Below are 20,926 nucleotides of genomic sequence, written 5' to 3' on the forward strand. Positions count from 1 at the left end.
ACGGGGCGGGCACTCGCTCTGTGTTCCACCTGCCACCGATTGCATCACTTGCCTCGACAAGGTCGCCTGGGGCCATTGGCGTCCAGTGGCAAACACTTGGCTCCAGACTTCAGTTCAAGTTGAAGCTCTCGTTTCGCCTCCATTTATTTATTATTTGTTTTCGGTCACGCTGTGATTGCAGCACCAAAAAAAAAGCAAGAAAACAGCAGCCAAAAACATAAAACCCGCAACACATTGGGCCCCACGTACTTGTAGTTCAATCTTCATGCCTCGCGCCGTGTCTGTGGGATCATGTTTATTTGGGAGTTGCACTTATTTCACGGGGCATTCGGCCATATGAAAGCCAAACACATATTGTAATTTAAATTTAATAAATACAGAGATCGAGTGCGAGGAAAACAATTGAACACAAAAACCAACTAGCTTTGTTAACAGCCTTTTGTAATCGCTTGATTGGGCTGATGATTACCCAGCTGAAATTGGAAATGTGTTTGGTCTAATATGTTCATTTAAAACTGTATATATTTTGGTTTTGAAACAGCTTTCAGTTTAATATGAATTTTAAGAATATTTAGTTGGATAAGCATATAGTTTCTAGAGCTCTTAAATTCTTAAAAATTCCCTTGCAAGTTAAATGATAAACAAATATATTTAAAATATTCTCATAGATGCCATATTCATATTAAAAGAATATGTATAGATAAATAGCTGATAAACCTTCACACATTATTTCACATCTCATAAGTTTATTAATCTAATGAAGATCAGCATTTGCTGATTGAGTCACCATGAAATTACCTGCATTTCCGTATGTAAATTGAATTTCTCAAACGATTCCAAATGTAACTAATAGTAACTTGAATTCAATTTTCCCCCAAACTAATTACCCATAATGGTACCCACAATAAGTTGCAACAATTAAAGCCCGGCTTTAAGTTTTCCCAAGCATAGAGGCCCCTTTGCAATCCGATTCTCATTAGTAACTTTGACAGCCAGTTCCATTTGCAGTTTGCGAAACTTCGCGGGCAATCTTCTGGTTATATATATATATAGTAGTGCCCCCTTATCGCATGATTTGCCAGATTGATTGAATGACAAGCGTCGTATAATGGCGGGGCTATAGCAATGCCTTGCCAGAATGCTGCAAATGGGTTGCGTGCTAAATGCCTAGACACACTCGTAGATACGGATACGGTTTCGTGGTGTTTAACTAGTGCTGCAAGTGAATGACAGACACCGGAGTCGAAGTACAAAGGCCCCAAATAGACCCCCCAGACCCCCAACTATATATCCATTCTGGCCAGACATTTCAGCAAGTGCCAGCGAAGCTTCAACGCCGAAATACAAAAGGCAGCAGCAACAGCAGCAACAATAACAATAAGTGCACTAACAATGATTTTCCAACACAAAAAAAAGGCACAAAAAATACTACAGAACCAACTACAGGTGCAGTGAAAAATCCAGATTGAATGGGTGGGTAAGAAGGGAGCTTGGAGGCACACACCGGATTGTTCCCACAGTGTTCTCCTAGACAGACGCCTTCGTCACCACGTCAACCTCTAATAGACTTTTCACGCTTCGGTTTTAAATTGAGGTGCTGATTTTTACAGCCGATATATACCTTTATACATATATTATTCGTATGTAAATGCAGACGCATAAATATACCAACTGTTTGTGGTGCCAAGACGTGGCCGTGTTTATGTAAATAGATCGTTTGAAACCCACAAAGAACTAGATCTGATCTCTGACAAAGAGTTGTATTTATGCTGCATGCAAATCTTGTTTTGTTTCACACGTTTAACAGGTTCATTTGCTGCTGTTGTACAGATATCTTATAATGCCATTAGAAAGCTTCTTTCTTACTCAGAATGTTCCATTTAATGCAGACTCTTTTATAATGCTTTATCAGTAGTTGCATTTAATTTGTTTTCCCTTTTAGTTTTGACTTTTTTAAAAGTTCTAGAAGCAATTGCAAAAGTTTTTCCCTCTAAGCGCGTTTTCAGACCTTTTTAAGCCCGTTGAAAGTTTTCAGATATTTTCGTTATTAATTGCAACAAAAATAGCGACCGCAGTGGGCTGCCAAAAAGTTGAAATAGTTGCAGATGCGATGCCTGGCCAGATATCCAGGACACAAGAACAATCTCAGGGATCTGTTTTTGTTTGGCAGGCAGAAAGGCAGGACTTCTGCCAACAGCTGTTGGTATTTTATAGAACTCGTAGTAATGTATGTTTTGCTCGAGGAAAACTAATAAAACAAATCGCATGTTTAGCCAAGAGTAGTGGATTTCTGGTCATTGAACCGGCTGCAGGCAGGCATCCCTGTGGCAACCCTCGATGATGGCTGACCCAAAGGGGGTCGGTCGGATCAACCCCACATCCGATTGGAAGTCCAAGTGCAGTGCACATCTTATTCCGCTCGAGGGGTTGGGAATTTAGAGAGGAGGAAGTGGGCGTCACTCGGACATGGCCATGCAATTTGTATCCTTATCAGGACGAGCCGCATTGATTGGACCGCGCGCCGCCGTTCGTCCTGTATTTATGCTCGTCGGAGTTTCCGACAGGCGCTGGGTTTTATGGACCCAAGAACCCAACCCCCGTCTGGCACTTGACCAGAGCCGGGGAGCTGGAGTCAGAGCCAAATAAACAATGATGACAGGGATAAGGAGGAACAAAGGAGCCGGCCGGCCGGCCTGCGGAGCTCATGTTCAAGTTATGGGACGTGAGAAATCCTCAAATAATGGGAAACGAGCATTTTCATTTGCAACGTAGCCAGGAGCAGAAGAAATAATTGTAATCCTAAAAGTAATCAACGGGGGGAAAAGAGGATTAAATAAATTACGTGGCAAGCACTACTATAATTAACACAGTCGGTCTTTATTTCCGAGCTTTTATTACATAAACAAAATAGTAATTCCCCTAAGAACCAATTCGTTGACTTGATTACAAACAATAAAGTTTCAATACCATTACAAATCCATAAATCATTTTAATATCTCCCAATAAAACCACCTTTAAATCTTTGCATTTAATTTGTTGATTAACTTTAACGCTTAAAGAAATCATAATTTTCAAAGATGGGCTTTTAACTCAAAACCGTTTAATAGCATTTTATTAAAAATTCATCAGTTATGCCATTATTTCCGAGCGATTCTTATTTATTGCTTCTTTAAAGGCACAATAAATTTAAGTGTCTTCCCAAATGGACAAATTTACCTCAAAAGCCACCGATTCATGATAATAGAATTAGGGTTTTTTAACGGACAAACTTCCCGGCTCCAACTGGGCGTTTCCAATTAAGTGGCAGTCGATGAAAAATATAAAAAGACCTCTGAATTTAATACAACCTCGACCCGGGCTAGTCGAAAATATTTGACAAATGGTATTTATAGTTTTATTTGAGCTTAAGCCGCCGCCCCATTAGCTCGCATAAATCTCTGTCACATTTTGAAAAGCCTGCTTTTCACGATCTCAGAGAAATGCGAAACAATTTCATTTTCATTTGCGAAATTAAATGGCTCTTTTAAAGTCAAATGAAGGGTTCCCCAAACCATAATGGCAGGGGAAAATAAATACAAAATACAAAGCACACAAAAAATAAAAGCAAAAACGTTTTGACTTGTGCCCAAGAGCTGCGGTCGTCGTCGTTGAGTTGAGTTTGGCTGGTGGAAAGGTCAAGGATTATTATACTTCATCATAACTCTATTAAGCCGCAAGTCCGCAGCGGTTGGCAATCTCCGGCTTACGGGCTGCCTGACTGCGCATTTGTTTGTATATTGTTATTATCTTTTTATGCGGCACACATGAGAGCAGCAGCAGCAGCAGCGGCAGCAGCAACTGTTGCAGCACGGCAGCAACATCAGTGGCACGGCAGCAGCAACCTCCCCACATGAGGCCCACTTCATCCAACATCGCGGTGATAGTTTTGTCTCTCGGCCTTACTTTTGTGGGAGTTTTGTTGTTTAGTTTTCTATTACACGAAATTAAGTAAAAGTCCCAAAACGAAAGCCGCCACCCGAAACAAAAATATAAAAATAAAACGAAATAAAAGCCAAGAGACATGAAACGACATCAAGAGCAGCCAAAAAAAGCGAAACTCTGAAATTCGAATTCCGCCCGAGGAGAAAATGACTTTCATACGCGCGACAGAGGTCGGCGTGAGCATTTGATTTGATTATTAAAAGTTTTGCATTACCCTTACTTCCGAGAAACGAAACCCAGGCAAACACAAGCCCAAACTCGACCAGAAACACCTCGAGGCGCAGGTCCAAAACCAGATCCCTTTGATCGATGGAAAAGCCTCTATGCGCGGACTATAAGTAGGCTGTTGATGATTGTCTCTGGCATTTTGTCTCGTGTCTTGCAATGATGCAGCACTATAATTATGATTCGGCCACGGGGATGAGTTACACATAGAGAAATTCTATGCAATAGGGAAGTACTTTGCACAAAATTACGTGGGAGTACTCTGTTATATTTGATATCATAAAGTTAAGTTAAGGTGTTTAATATTTGATTTATTTTGTGTGTTTGGAAAAAGGGGTTTATTTATCACTACAAAGTAAGCAAATAGTTTGATTAATAATATAGATAGATGTTTATTTTATAAATCATTTAAATAAGCGTCTTAAAAACCTAACTCGCAAATGTAAGCAGTCTATTAGTGTGATCAAATCTTAATTTAGTGGCCTAATCTACCCTTTTTCAGAGTTAAATTACCAAATTGTTGTTTTCATGCAATATATTATAAGAGGTTAGCTATTTTTTCTCTTATTTATCCATTCAATTATATTTTTTTTTTATTCACATTGATGAATTCTAGATTCAATATATTTCCTTGTCATTTAATAAATTTTAATCTCCAGAGATTCCGAAAAAGATCTCTTCTTAAGGTTCAATTCTATTTATATTTTTCCCTGGCTTATATTTGGGTTTCAAAATTTTCTCCAAGTGTACGATGAGCGCCATCTGGCGGCGCGTGACAGCCGAAGCAAAAGCCAAAGTTAGAGCCATTGCTAAGACCCAGGCTAAAGCCAAGTTAAAGCCCAACGCTGACGGGCAGGCAATGACGAGTTAATTTCTTCGCCTTCTCATGCATTAATTGAGCAGCCGCAGGCGGAAGGTGGGCCTGGATGGGCCTCGGCATGGGGATAAATGCATAGATGAAGGTGGAGATGGAGATGCCAGTGGAGATGGCGATGGCGATGGAGAGAGTCATCCAACTTATATAAGAGACATACCAGAGACTCGACCCGCTCCGCTCCAGTCCGGGCCGGGCGACATTAAACGCCAAGAGGAGTGACCACAAGAAAATGGCAATAGCAATAGCCATAGCCCCGTCGGGATTCCCTGGCATCGACAAAAAGGTCAGATCGCTCAAACTGGATGATGTTCATTAGCGACACAGAAAGCCACAAAGCGTGAAACTCCGGCGGCTACATCGATCTCTTGGCTCTTGGAGTTTCCATTTCGATGCCATTCCACCCAGCATTTCCTTCTCAGTCCCAGTCCCAGCTCCATCTCGATCCCTTGGCTTGGCTCCATTGTCCACGGCTTTTGGCTGTGACTCTCGACCCTTTTTGTCCGTGTTTACATCAAAAACGTGCCTCAAGTGTTCCTGTCACAGCACAAATTGGACATTTATTTGCTGCCCCAGTCACCACTTTTCTTTCTTTCCCTCCTTTTCTTTGTCATTTCCATGGAAACCCCTTGGCCAGAACGTGTTAAGGATTTGGTTTCGATACGGTTTTGGGTAGCCAAAAAAATAAATTCCCAGAGTCAGCAATGATACAGCGGCTTTTTTTTGTTATGTGGCGCCACCAAATGCCTCGTTTTACGTATTTTCGGGGGCGTGGCAGCGATCCGCTTATAGCTAATTGATGGTTGAAGCCGCCGCCGCCGCAGCAGCAGCAACCGGGCTGCACCGCCCACAGATGGATAGCTCTTTAAGCCAGACAGCAGCACACCAATTATGCCACGCGGAGCACTGCAATTTGTCAATTAGCTGATGAGATGCAGACTCCCACCGGAGTTGGCTGCCAAACACCCCTTTTGACCTGTTCCGCAGCGTTTCCTTGAAGAAAGGGATGCTTTATGTTGGTGAACTTGCATTGCAGCGCGTTTAAAAAAGACTTGTTTTTGATTTCGAAAGTCCCACATAACGAGGATACTGCAGAAGGGAAATTAATTTTGCTTTTCACTTGCTAATTGGCGGAGTGTAAAAGATGTATCATAAAAATTTAATGTTTGTAACTTAAAAAAACATATTTTTTCTGAATATTAATTAATTTTTTTTATTTTCGTTTGCAGAACTTCCTGGCCGCCAACGCACAATGCTGGTGGAATGGACCATTGACGGCAGCCACGCGAGCTCTGAAGTATGCCGGACACGTGGCGCCTGGAATGCTCCTGGTCACCGCTGAACCCTGTGCCCTGGAGGTCCTCCGTGGAGCCTTCGCCCGGAGTGTCCTGAAGCCGCCGGCCACCTATGTGATCAGCTCAGTGGGTGAGTTTCCCTCCTAGCATATAAAGCTGGCTTAGAGATTAGTTTCGGATAGTTTGGGTAGAAAAAATGATTAAAATTAGGAAATTTCCTGGAAATTAGGGGATTGCCATGAATAGTCCTAAGGGGAGCTGTGAAAGACAAAGTGAGTTGGCCAGGTGGCGAAATCTTTTCTGGGATGAACCTCCTCATAAGATGGCCAAGATGTCACAAAAGAAGCCCATTCAAGGGCAGCAGGTCGTCAGGGAGAAGGAGCTGCAGACGGAGTCTTCTCGAAACGCGGACTTCGAGCGCTGGAAGCAGCTCCATCAGCTGCGGTTTTTGATGTACGAAGAGCAGCGGAAGTACAACCTACGCTGTGGATCCTCCGGTGGAGCCTCCATCTGGAAGATCCTTTCAATGGCCCAAAAGGAGCTGGAGGATAAACTGCAACTGGACAAGATTCGGGGTAACTGCCAAAGGTTTCCCTCACCCATGAGCCTGATGGTGGAGCAACGGGAGCATGGTGGTGGCGAGAAGTCTGTACTAGAACCTCTGAGGTCCTTCCTGTGTGGCTGCCCAGAAACAGACAGCGATGAGGAATGCGATCCGAGGGAAAGTTCCACGAATGTGATCTCCAAGGCAAAGGGAAATCGCAGCAACCGGAAATCTTACAAACTCTGCGCTAAGGAGTCGCAAATTATTGGCTATTGTCCTCTGTGCGGCAAAAGGCACCTTCGTTTGCCACCGCCCTTCTGACCAGGCTGAAATAAATCAAAAGGTCTAGGCCAACTTGAAACCCCTCTCTGACTTATTTCAATGAACTGCATTGCACAGAAATCGAATAAATCATTTTTCCACTTTGGAAAATTCATCAACTTGTAAAATACATGAGGAAATACATATTTCTTGGACTAAATTTGTTAATTTTCCTTAGGTTTTTTTGAGTTAATATGTAGTTTTAGTTTAACGATAAAAAAAAATGAAGACTATCAATGGTTATGATAAACTTAGACTATTCCTACTACTTACTTTAATCAGTAATAACCTGGTTACGGTTTTTTTTCCTGTGTAATCGCAGCGACATGCACTTCATCAAATATTGATGTGTCTGGCCTCGGCTTTTTGCTTTTTGGTCTCTGGTCTGCTCCTCGGTGCCTCGTTAGCTGTCAATTAAGTGGACACCTGTGCAGTTAATGCGATGCTGCCGCTGCCGCTGCCGATGCCCATTTCCCATTTTCCACCTTTCCCCCACCCGGTTTTTCACACTTCCATCGAAGGCCGAAAAGTCCATTGGCAACTCTGTGAATTGATAAATGACCGGCCAGCCGGAGATCGTTGGAGTTTGTGGAAACTCTGTGGCCTTTGGCGAACTTTCTTGGGGAAATTAATAAGCCGCGATTTGTGGCCGCAGCCCGATGCCATATATTTTTATTTCGCGGCCTGCATGTCTGTCGGTGTATCTGCCTGTGAAATTCAATTGAGGAAATATCGCTGTCCAAACAAAGAGCCTGCACTCAAAATGCACACAGAAGTGCTGTCTGCCGCCGGAGTTGTGGCAAGATGGTGTGGCAGGAGGGCAGGCTGGCAGAATGGACTCAGGCTCCATGTTTGCTAATTAACAACTGCAATGGCGTAGAACCCATTAGCTGTTAATTACCATAAACATGACAATGCCATGGGCCAACAAGGAAGGAATCTGGACAAAGTGCCATAATAGATACCCTTCAGATTCAAAACATAACATTTAAATTGGTTTAATAAAACTGAAATAGAGATTTGTAAAACAATTTAATAGCGGCTATATTTGGATATTAGTGGGTATTATTATTCCAACTCTTTCATTACTTTACTACTTTCTTTTTTATTGTAGCCATAACTAAGGCATCAATATAATAGTATTTTCAAATAAAACATTACTTGTAATAACAAACAACAAATACAGTTTCGAGTTAAGCCTTAATCATACACAGCCCCCCCATAAATAACGCCATCAGTTTGAGTCATTTTCATTTAAACGCACTTCATCTGTTTTTTATTTATTAATTATTTCGCGACAGAGAGCGCCAATGGGCAATGCCTCACAATTAACCAGACCTCAAATGGCTGGTTGTCGTTTTAAATAATAATATTTTCACAGACTGGCAGCATGGGAATTGCCAGCCAATATGCATTAAATTCCAGCCTAGGCATAAATTAATGCTGCCTGTTTGCTCGCCACTTAAAAGTTATTTTAAAGCCTTTCAAAGTTTAACAAACTGTAAATGAAAAAGTTTTGACAAGAAAACCATTTGAAAGGCCATGTGACATTTATGATTGAATTTTAGAGAGTTTCCTTTTGGTGAGTAACTTACTTCTTGTTAAGTTAGGAAAAGATTTATGGCTCCGTTGCAAATTGTTGGCCAAATTAAATCGCACTTAGCCGTAGCCGTGTAGCCGTGGCCGAGGGGGAAATAAAGGCAACGATTGAAATGGCAGCAGTAACAATAACGATAACAAATAACACATTGCATGCAAAACAATCAATCAACGGCAATTTCTCGCTCAATTAGACAACAAACATGCCAAATAAATGCAAAAGAAACGAAGAAACTAAAAGACTGAACGACTGAAAAGCAAATTAAATTCAGTTTCGTGTTAAAGAGCCAACTGAGAGTGCAGTTTTTTTTCTTCTTTCTTGTAGAGTAGAGTCGAGGGTGGGTGGCATCGGGAAGTCGGGTGGAAAATCGAGGGGAAAATGCCGTCGCTTGCCGCTTGGCAATTTGACAGCGGAATATCTGTGGAAGCGCCGGAGAGGAAAAACTCCCGAGTAGACAAATGGCAACTGCAAAATGCAAAATGCAAAATAGCTGGAAAGCGGGAAAATTATGCAGTTCCCGCCGAGAGAGAGACGGGCAGATGGAGAGCTGTCGGTAACTATGATGGCGAATAAAAAAATAAAGAGCCGCAAATCAATTTCATCACGATTTCTCGTCGCCGCATCTTGCTGAAAGTGAAATGGCCATGACAGTGGAGGAGCCTCCTCCATCTCCGTCTCCATACCGATCGCCATCGATGGCCGTCCGTCAGATAATTGTAACTTAATATTCGAGCCATTAACAAATCGCAAATCGGTAGAAATCAGCCAAGTCAACAGCAGCAGCAGCAGCAACAGGCGGTCAGGCATATTGCGAAAATCGAATGTCAGTCAAATGTTGCCATTGCAACCGCATTCAGACGCCAGACATCGGCAACGTGGGATCGCTTTGTTTACACGAAGAAAAATAGTCATTTATTTAATGCGAAATTAATATCAAAATTTAATTTTTTTGGGATAACTATCTAGACCTTATTAAATATGTATGAATTTGTACACTACTAACTCAAAACACGTCAGAAAAAATACCCTGATTAGTTTTCTGACTTGTTTTGAGTTAATTCCCTTGAAGACCGAATTACTAAAAATATCGGCAAGGTATCGCGATAGTTAGTCAGTTTGTATGGGAACAGATGTTTTAAGTTTAAAATAACGGCTAATTATCGCTATATATCGCCGATATTTTCAGTAATTCAGTCGTTCAGGAAATAGCCAGGATGTATTTTTGACTTTTTTGAATTATGTATGCTATACACTCACACTATGTTTGCTTTATACAGACTGTTGGTCACACTTTTCCACTTTCTTATGAAAAGCGTCTGTCGAAATTAAACAAAATCACACTTTTTCTTTTGTAATTAGAAAAGATTAACTTATTTACCCCAGAATCCAATTAATTATTTGCTTTGTCAAATTCTGTAGTCAAAGCATTCACACTAACTTTGATGCATAAGAGCAATCGGTCACACTTTTTTTTGTTGTATCCGTCAGAATTACCTTACCAATACGTTAATAAAATGTGATTTAATTATAATTTCGGAATTAATAAAAAGATCTAAGGAATTTTTATTATATTAAAAAAAATACAAATATTTCTGTAATATATAAGCCAAATGATGGCTCCTCTGAGCGCATAACTTTTTCATAAAATCACCAAGTAACATGATAATACGGAACTACAATTTAAATATACTCCATTTTTTTCACTGCTCAGTAATTCATCACTTCACCGTTAAGCTCTTGGCCAATTTCTTGAAAGGTTAACAAACCCTTTCCGATTTGGGGGGGAGAAATTCTCCAAAGCGTAACCAAGTTTGCCAAAAACAAACAGGGGAAAAAAAGTGCGAGACAAGAGTCATTGTCATTGGGAGTTGTCTTTGCAAGTTCATCATCATCATGGTCGCTTGAGCACCGCCCTCTCTGGAGCCCTCAACACCCCTTCGAAGAGCACATTACCCCGGCGATTATTGTAATTTTATTGTTCTGCTTCTTCTACGGATCTTTACCATTTTATTTTTGCTTTTTTGTTCAACTTTTTCCCGTGATTCTTCTGCCCACGCTGATTACCATGGCCCCCTTTTTCCACTCGCCCCGCAACCCTTTTGGGTTCGGTTAATGAGGTCAACCCATTTGATTTCCAGCTCTTGGTTACGCTTGGCGGCTTTTCCCCGCTCATTTGACGGGAAAGTGTTCTGTGGAAAATCTTACAGTTCCATTGTCTTTCAGCCCCAAACCACGCACCAAAAATGGCTGGCAATTTAGCCAAATGCGACACGATTCTATGGCTGCGCTGACATTATCCCATCATCTGACTCCCGATCGGAGGTTGCACAACAGGCCAAAGCGAAACTCTTGGCAGGCTCCCAGGTTCAGGTCCACTAACCCCAAACTCATTGACCTTTAACACGGCAGCCAAAGCAACAGAAACAGCGACAGCTTAAAAAAAAAAAAAGAAGCAAAAACCACAGGAACGGCCAAAAGTGTCGCCAACAATTTTTTGTCTTTGCTCGGTCTGGGTATTACTTCTTTTTTTAATGTTGTATACCCTTTAAGGAGGTATTTATAATATTGTACTGAAGGTTAACATATTTATTGGATCCTTTATTAATAGTTAGGTATGTCTATCTACATTAGATACCTAATTTGTTCACTATAGTATTATCTATACTCAGTTTTTCAAATTAAACGATGAATAGGATTATGAAATGAAATCAATGACAAGGTATTCTTGGCTTCGGTGCTATTTACCCTCTTTCTAGTCTTTCCTATAATTTGTTGTTGTTTATTTTACTGTTGGCCACGTCGTGTTGCTCCTTATTTGCCAGGCTATAAAGCCGGTGGCCCAATGTCCGACTGTGTGGCATTTTGTTGGCGGTGTTGCAACCACGTAAATGTCAATTTGCATTTCGTGAGGCGTTGCATAAACAGCAGCTCCCGCCGATCCCGATTCCTTCCCCCCCTTGTTTTCAATTTGTTACTGATCTGAAATATTTTTATTAACAGACGGAAACAATTAGCGTCGCCTCAGCGAACGCAACAAGCGCCAGGCCACAAGTCGCATTCGCAGACGAAGTCGATGTGGAAGCCATAGCTCTCCTTCTGTTTTTCGCGATCTGTGGACAGGCGTATCTGTTTCCTTCTGCGTGGCCTTTCCCCCCCACAGTCGAGCACACCACACAGCACCCACCACCCACCTGAAGGCCCCACAGAAACGAGAAGAAAAACCAAAAATGGGAAATTGAAAACGCGCAAAAAACGTTTCAAACACAAAATCGTGATTGCCTTCGTTTCGGCCGCCAGACATTTTTTCTTTATTTTTTTTGTGTGCTCTCTTAAACTGCAGTGCTCCACATGCTGCAGAAATGGGGATTTTTTGGATGTGGATGAGGTGGTGGTGGGTCAACCACTTGGGGTGGCAGCAGGATTGGGAAAGAGCTACTAAAATATATTAGAAATTGACTAAAGTTACGACGAACTCTTTATATTTTAACAACTATTTTGTAACTATTTATGGCACATTTATGCAGATTTCTTCTTTAAACTGAATACATCTTCCTATAATAGTATTTATTAAAAACTCCAATGATTAATATCTCCTTGCCGGACTCGACTTTCCTAATTGTAAAATCTTAATAAAATGCTTTTACTGATTTACCGATTTTTAACCTCGTGTCCGACTGACTGTCCTGGTCTGTTGATTGATTAATTGCCCGGCAGAAAACGAAAGACACAGTCTCTTGTCCCAGATGACAAACTCCTGCCGGCGGCTGGAAAATCGTTTTTCCCTCGGCTTCATCTGCATTTTTCCTGCGGTCGGGTCGGTTGGCTGCAGCAAAAAGCCGAAGCTAAAACGAGACTCTTGCAAATGATAATAAATATGAAAGAGACGTGAAAACGATTGCTGCGATTTTCCCACCAACGCTTTTGAGATGGTGTCTCAAAGGCAGGCGCCCGCCTCCCCTGATTTTCCCCGCCGATTTCCAAAGCCCCTTATCCCCCAAGCCTTTCCGCCTCCTGGAACCGCCTCCTTTTTGCCGCAGCTTCATCCGTCTTAAGTAGAGTGAAAGTGTTGCGTTTTGGTTTCAAATTGTGGTCGCAGTTGTTGTTTTTGACTAAGCTTTACTTTATGTTATTGTTGCTGTACTATTTTGTGTTTTTTGTAGTTTTTTGTATAGTTTTTTTGTGCATTTTTTTAGCCTGCGGACACATATCCTTGTGTTCAATCAAACCAAGGCGCCGTCAACGCGACGTGGTCTCAGTTTTTGGGATCCCGAAACGACTCGGTTCGGTTCGGTTAGTGGAGTCAAGTGTTTTGTAGCTTGAAGGTTGTTGTTTTCCACAGCCTCCCACTGCAGGAACCCCCACCCCATTGGTCCCTCCCCCAACCCCGATGGGGCTCAAACATGCGGCAAACATTTTTAGCGCTTGTAGTTGCCATGAATTTTTATGCAAATGAAAAATGTTTCTTGCGATTTCCATTTATTTTTTTTCTTGTTGCTCAGCTGCTTTGTTTTTTTTTTTATTTTGCAGCCATTACTGTGATGCAATTGCCGCGAGTAACAATAATCTTGATGTATGATTTTTTTCTTTCATTCGCTGCGCTGTCTCTTATTATTAGAAAAAAAAAGAAGTAAGAAAACGTTAAAGGAGGAAATCTTGTGCGCGCCTATCGTGTTGTTGGCACATTTTCGCTTTTCGGTGGAGATTTTGTTTTCTGTTTGATCTCATAACCGCCAGCGATGCCACAGCAGCATCATAAACTTTTAACGCTGTCCATTTCGAAATAATCAATAATTTTTGGCTATCGATGGCAATTTATTACGGAGCTTTGTTTTCGTTTTGTTTTCACTGCCCCTGGGGGCCAGCAGCGGCGTCCGAAAGAGAGGAGCAAATAAATTAACACTTCCTTAAACGATAAACACCGAGAGGAGCAGCCCCTCGTTTCCCGTTGCTCCTCCTCCTCCCTGGCCAAAAACTAGATGCCAACGGGCACAGAGAAATGCATTTGGAAATCAAAATGAAATGCCAATTGATAATGATTTCCAGTGTCTCCGTTTCTCTGGTTATATGCGGGGGCGTCACGAGTTCGCCTCTCGGTTCGTTTATTAATTTTAATTGCAACGGGGTGGCAACGCCCGCAGGCGATAATCCTGCCCACGGATAAGCGCAACAAATTGCAAACAGCACTCCCCCAGAGCTAGGAGGATGGAGGCTGGAGTAGGATGTGGCCGCCAACCACCTAGCGTCATCATCCATTCAAGCACCGCAACCGGTGGTGGTGGTGGAAAGTGGGTTAGGTGATCCGGAGAGCCTTGATCTTGGGTCTCTTGAGTAAGTCTATAAATATGATAGCACTTTTTTTTAAAGTTAGCTTTGGGATATAACATTTTTAGGAGACTAATTTTAAGTTAATTACTCATCAAATCAATGCATATAATATTTTCAACATTAAATTTAAGAGTAAAAAAGAAATTATAATTTTTTGGGAGCTTAAAACTAACAAACCATACTTTTTGGAAAGTTATAAAAATAGCTACTTAATATTAAAGCTGTATTTTTTATTGTTATTGTTGTTTAAGTTAATTTGCATGGAAAACTTCTCAGATATATTCTGCAAATTTTCATATAGCTCTCCTAAATTTAATGACGAATTTCTCTTAAGCTTTTCATATGTTAAATTTTATGTGTTCATGTGGAAGATATTGCATATGAACTCGACTGACTTACAGCCGTGACCTTCATGGACAGATGCCTGAACTAGTGCCAAATGGCAGCTCAGCTCGCAATCCTCGGCAGCCTTCAATAAGACCAATGGGCATACCAATTTCCAATGACTTGCGGCATCTGGTGGCCGGGCAAACCGCAAGATTTCAGCTTTTGGCCATATATTTGTGTTTGCCAGCCATCTTTCATATTTGTTTATCTTGCACCAATTTGGCTACTGCACTCGGCGATTTTATTTATGATCAGGGCGTTGCTGCCAAACGGCGAATGGCAAATTGCGGAGTGGCGAAATCAAATGGAAATGGCAACGGAAAATGGCAGTGGAAAATGTATAATAAAGAGGCCAGAGTGTGCCAGATGATAAGCGAAGGCAAATAAATCGCTGACGCTAACTGGAGGCTAAGGGAGCGCCGCCAACTGGCTGGCAAACCACGAATGAACGAAGGCTGGTGAAGGAGATGGAGATTGAGTGCAGCAGCCCCCGAGTGACGCCACACGAGTGAAGCCCCAAGATTAATCGCTGTGCAAATTTGCGATGCGATGTGAAAGTGCGAGAGAGAGGAAAAGGCGGATTTCTGGCGACTCTTTTTGCCAAACTGCAAACTCGAAGGCTGAAACTGAAAAGCTGTAAACTGCAAGCTCAAAACTACCAACTGCTAGCTGCGCGTTGGATATTTTGCCGCTAATTGTCCTTGACGACGGAGCATCCCACATGGCGTTTTGTCTTTTAGTCTTTCGGCTGCTGGCGCAAATTGCTGCCGGGTATAGATGCACCCAGAAAAAATCATACAAAATATTGCGGTTTTATAGGAAACTTAGAAATGTGACTGTGATATACCACAGATCCTTGGAAATCAGTCAGTTTTATTTAATTCCCTTGTTAACTTTGTTTAAATTATTATTTTGTGAAATTATCATTATGGGATGGTGTAATATATTGCTAACTTCTAGTCCTCGGCTGGATTTGATCCGCTTTAATTGCCTTATGACTATTAAGCCAGTTTACACACTGATCGATTTGTAAAGATTTCGATTATGTCTAATGATCGTACTTTAAGATGTTTATTAAGACTTGTGAAAGTAGTAAGTCTTCAAGTTCTGAAAGAGCTGCAAACTGGTCATATTCTATATAAAAGTTGGGATCATAGCTTTTGTCTTTTCCTGATTATATCTTGTCTGTGCTATTTTCTCTCTGTGCCTATCCCGAGCCGCAGGCTGCAACGGAAAGAGAAAACTTGAAAAATTGATTATGCAACTGCCGCAAGGACGTTTGGGGCCAAGAGGCTTGCCTGTGACTGTGCCTTAGCCCGTGCCCGTGCCTGTGCCTGCATCTCTTGGCCCGGCCGAAACGGAGGTCGTCACACACTTGGTCTGATTTTGCAGTCATCGCACCTCCATCCTCCCCGCTTATGTCATTGTCCCCCGTGCCTCTCCTCGGCTCCCCCCTGTGTGTGTGTTTATTATTGCAATTTTGAGGCGTTGCTTGTCGCTGGTTTGCTGCCACTTTTTTAGAGGTTAAGTTGCAAGTAGGAAGCGTTTGTGGAGGCGCACTTAATTTACTGGCACGATGCGGCACCGCCAGGTAAAATAATAAAACCAGCCAGCAGCAGCAGCAACAGCAAGGTGTGCATCAACTTTTCTCTTTGTTTTGATTTCGCTGCCTGATGGGAGTGCGCGCTTTAATTAAGTATCCGCCGTGTGAACGATGCGACTGCCATATTAGGCGATGCTGGCAGATGGTGCTGCAATCTGCAATTACATGGCCAGAAATAAGAAACAAATCATTAGTTTTCAGTTCAGGGTTTGTTTTACATTCAAATGAATGGGATAAGATAACTTTATTTATTTGTTTGTTTAGTTTTTAATTTAATTTTTACATCCTATAGAGTTCTATAAGATAATGTATACGAAAATTCCAACAAAAAATCAATTTATCAGAGAGAAACTACTAAATTAGACAGAAAAGTAACAAGGGTTATGCCAATTTAGTGTAGAATTTCTCTCCGTGTCCCAGGGAATCGATTGCTAGCCCAACTCATGCATATTCCAGCAGACTCCGCATGATGACCTCCCCAGCGGCAGAGAGGTCAAAACTAAAAAGCCAAACTCAATTCAGGAGGTTTAATTACCCCGTCAGTCGGACGTGGCCAAAATGCCAAGCGAGCCAAGGCGAGTCTCCCAGGTGGCCACCCAAAATGCCAGCTAAAATGAAAAATGAAAAGCCGAGTGAGTTCGCTGGAAAAAATGCGAGCAAGTTAGGCAGACCAAATGGGGCACACTCGTCCGTCCAGTGATTAGCCATATAAGCCAGGCCTAAGCGGGCCCAGTTGTACACACATGTCGTTGTTTGTGTAGTTGTCTCACCTGTGCTCCCCGTCTCCTTGAACCCCTTTTTTGCAGGTGACATTGACGATTGCATTGTGACGCCAACGGTCCAGGGGCAGTTCACCCCGCTGCCTGAGGCTCTGTGTGACGTGATCATGGACCTCACCGCCGAGGGTCAGTCGGCCACCATTGAGCATGTGCGCGGCAAGCTGGGCGCCCGCTTTCCGCACATGACCACGCCAGCCACTGAAGTTATCTACGACACCCTCGCCCAGCTGATGCAGGAGCAGAAGATCTACCAGACCTCCAAGGGATACTTTATCTTCACGCCAGAGTGAGTATTGTTTTTTGGATAATAATTCAATCACTTACTCCCAATCTCCTCACCTAGACGACGACGTAGTCGATCGAGGCCACGCAGCAATCACCACCAGCTGAACGGTAGCCTGGCCTATGGCCAGTTGGCGGAGGAGGAGCAGCAGCACAGCGAGGACGTGGTGCCACAGGAGGCCCGCACTATGCTCATGTCCAATTCCGAGGCGCTGCACTCGCTCTACGGCGAGATCTCGACGGAGCGGGACGGCGACCTCACCCACCAGTGCATACAAACGAACCTGGCGGATGTGATCTGCGGCGGTGAGTGCTTCTTTGTCTATCTATAAACACTGATCCATAAATAACCGACAATAAATGACATGCAGGCAATCCCAATGACAAGATCATCTATCCAAGGGCAGCGAAGCGACGCAGTGCCTCGTTTCCCACGCCGCGCAGCTTAGAGCGGCGGCACAGTTTGCGGCTCTTTGGCTCGTCGAAGCGCCTGCAACGCTGCGCCTCCACTCGCAGTTTGTCCAAGACCTACGCCCAGACGCTCAACACCACGGACAGCAGCAGTTCGGAATACCAAAGCACAGATTCGTCATCACCCAGTAAGTCGAGACTTTGTAGTTTTCTGGTCTCCAATTACTTAACTTTTGCTTCAACAGAAAAAGGATCTTTGCTCTCACGCCTGTTCCGACGCAGCGGTCGAGCCAAGCAGCGCCAGATTGAGACCTACTCGGCCCAGTTCCCGCCAGCGGAATGGTTCAACACCAGAGCCGTTCACCTGCACAGCGTGGGCACACAGACGGCGGAGCACGTAAGCATTATATTCATAGGATGCCTTTTACAGAGCCTTATCAATCCTGGTTTCATCTACCTTCACCAGGACATGCCCGTGGCCCATACGCTGTCCAACTCGACGTTCTACGACGGCTCCGAGCTGAGCCAGCGCTCGTCCACACTGCCCCGTCGCCATCGCCGCCACATGTCCAGCGAGTCGACGTTTCTGATTTCCTCCAGGGACTGTTCGCCCATCCGCCGCCGCTCACCGGTCTACTGCAGCAGCTCGCTACCTCGCTCCACGCAGTCGATTCCGGCCACGACGGCGGCCAAAGCGAATCACTCGTCTCGCCTCAGCCATGGCCACGGATCGGTGACGCCCACGCCGCCAAAGACGGCCCAAAAGTCGGTGATTGGGAAGCACATTTTCGAGAGCTCACCGTCGCGATCCGCCACGCTGAAAGCGACTGCGGCCAAGCGCCAAACGGACGCGCTGATCATCAACAGCTGTCTGGACAACAAGGCCACCTACCGGAGCCTGCAGAGCAGCGGTCCCTCCAGCTTGGAGTCCTGCAGGACCACCTCGATGCTTGCCAGCGGCCCCTCGAGCATCGACAGCGGCAAAGTGTCCTTCAGCCAGAAGACCAGCGGCCACTCTAGTCTGGACTCGCAGTGCTCCACCAACACGGCGGTGGTGGCCCCCTCAACGAGTAGTGGTGTTGGCAGCTCCCGCTCGATCCTCCTCCTGAATGGTTCTCCACGTGGAACGCCACGGCATCAGGCAATGCGGGCACGCGTTGCAGAGGCACAGGCCCAAAGACAAAGGGCCAGCACACCCAGTCGCATTCTGGAGGAGATGAGCTATCCCACTGGCGGCAACAGCGTGGGAGTGCCCACCTCCAGCAGCAACAACTCGATCACCCTGCAGGTGACCACCTCGAATGGCAACCAGAGCATCCCCAGCACCAAGATCTTTGTGCAGAACTCGCCAGTTCGGAGCGTGATCACGCTGGAGAATGGCAAGATGCTGGAGAACTCCAATGTGTTCATCATCAACAACGAGACGATGACGAACGAGCGGGGCGAGATCATCAAGAAGACTCTCTCCAAACAGACTTCGTCTGCGGCGACTCCAGCGGCGGCCACTTCCACGCCCGTCAAGCCCCAGGACACGCTTTCGGAGACAATTCTCAGCGAAACGGAGGCCAACTCCGAGACCTGTGACTCCATCTCTTTTATCAGCGAAAGCTCGCCGGAGAACACGTGTCCCGTGGATGTGGAGACGCCGATTTACGATGGGGGAAAGTACGCCAAGAACACTAATAACGATGCCACCATGAACAACAGCCGGAAGCTGTGCCTCCAGCTGGCCAATGGCATTGCCTACAAGAACAACGTGCTGAAGAACGAGTCCCAGCCGAACTCCCCGAGTGCGGATCAACCGTTGAAGCTGGCGGCGCTGGCCAAACAGGATTTTGAGATCGCTGGATCGGTGGGCAATCTCCACTTTTACGAGAAGAACTCCAAGGACCTGGCTGCATCGCAAAGCAACAACAAGATGATGAACAGCAGCACCGACCTCAAGAATCTCTGCTACGAGAACCTTTGCTCCATGAACGGGGAGGAACTGGCGCTGGCGCACCTGCTCCACAAGTCACGGAGCAACCCCCTGGGCAGTGAGCCCAATCTAGCCCTAAAGGACTTGGCCACTGACAAGTCCATAGACAAGGAGGCCATCGATCGGCGCCTTAGCTTGACCAAGGAGTCCTTGGAGCAGGGCATGGGCAATGTACTGTCCAACGGCGGCGAGGAGCTGTACAACTTTCCCAGTCTGACCGACTTGTCCTTCAATTTCACGTCCCTGGCGGCCAGGAAGATCCTGCAGGGTGTGAGCCTCAACAGCATCGACACTTTGGTGGAGCTCAACATGGCAGCAGCGGCGGCGGCGGCAGCAGCAGCGGCGGCCAACAGTGCCCAGGAGAAGCAGCAAAATAACCAGCCGGCGGCGCCAACAGCCTCCGTTTGCACCGACTTTGGCATGGTCTAAAGGCAACAACGCCTCCGCCCCACAGGGATCCGAGCACTGTGGGCAACGGAGCAGCGCCAGCCTCTTAGTTTAATCGAACGAAATCGTAGGGTCTAGGATAGGAGAGGGATGCCCGCTCTCTCTCCGGCATTTGGCAAGCAAGCTTCTTGTGTAATTTATTGCGATTTGATTTCCCCACTTGGACGATAGCAGCAATTTGTATGTATTTGAGTTAGGGTTTTTTTTTTGTATCGGAAGCAACTTTTATTTACAGTGCCAAAATACGTTTAGTTTAATTTTAATGCTTATTACATCTTACTTCATATTTCGTATGCCAGTTCGTATTTTGCCTTGCAGCCCCCCACCAGAGAGACACCGCCAAGCGGGAGTCTGGGGAAAGCAAGCCGATCTATGTTAAAGTCCACCACAAATACCCCCTTACTTTTGTGTGTACATTATTCAAAATAATTGTTTATACTAACTAACCACGCCCAAAATGCAATCCTATCTAATGCAGAGACACGACATGTACTACGAACATAGAATTTAGCACTTTGAACAGAACTACAATAATTTTGTACAAGGCCTTAATTAGTAAAGTCAGCAATAATACAAAATAAGTTGAATTACTAATAAAAACAATATAAACGATATAAACAAGAAATCATGTTTTTGTTTTGGGGATCGGAAAGATGTGGAAATTTGAGCTAAAAATAACAGTAGAACAGCAAAGCAGAAGTTGTGTTTTTAAAAGTTTATTCAAATATTTATCATATAGCCAGCCAGAGAGGAAACTGATTCGGAACTCAAAACATTAAGAATCCATCCAAAAATAAAATATAACAAGAGAGGACTCCACTTACATATAAGGCTGAGGACAGGTTAATTCGGTGCAAAACAAAATTCTAGAATA

At 44.1% G+C, this 20,926-nt stretch overlaps 2 protein-coding genes across 6 annotated transcripts in view; both read left to right on the forward strand.

The window, feature by feature from the left end:
* Positions 1–20,677, forward strand: part of ko (Stork-head domain-containing protein knockout) — a 60,513-nt gene extending 39,836 nt beyond the window's left edge. For all 5 annotated transcript variants that reach the window (XM_017182576.3, XM_070285065.1, XM_070285066.1 and 2 more), the window contains 6 exons: positions 6,310–6,505; positions 16,962–17,220; positions 17,278–17,522; positions 17,588–17,815; positions 17,873–18,024; positions 18,094–20,677. In XM_017182576.3, the coding sequence (XP_017038065.1) occupies positions 6,310–6,505; positions 16,962–17,220; positions 17,278–17,522; positions 17,588–17,815; positions 17,873–18,024; positions 18,094–20,034 (3,021 nt within the window). In that variant the 3' untranslated portion in view covers positions 20,035–20,677. The remainder of the gene's footprint in view (positions 1–6,309; positions 6,506–16,961; positions 17,221–17,277; positions 17,523–17,587; positions 17,816–17,872; positions 18,025–18,093) is intronic.
* Positions 6,532–7,351, forward strand: LOC108085824 (uncharacterized). The gene has a single exon (XM_017182577.3). The coding sequence runs from the start codon at positions 6,614–6,616 to the stop codon at positions 7,238–7,240; it is 627 nt and encodes a 208-aa protein (XP_017038066.1). The 5' UTR covers positions 6,532–6,613; the 3' UTR covers positions 7,241–7,351.
* Positions 20,678–20,926: the final 249 nt, after the last annotated feature.

Source organism: Drosophila kikkawai, chromosome 3L (genome assembly GCF_030179895.1).
Source record: "Drosophila kikkawai strain 14028-0561.14 chromosome 3L, DkikHiC1v2, whole genome shotgun sequence".
Taxonomy (NCBI): domain Eukaryota; kingdom Metazoa; phylum Arthropoda; class Insecta; order Diptera; family Drosophilidae; genus Drosophila; species Drosophila kikkawai.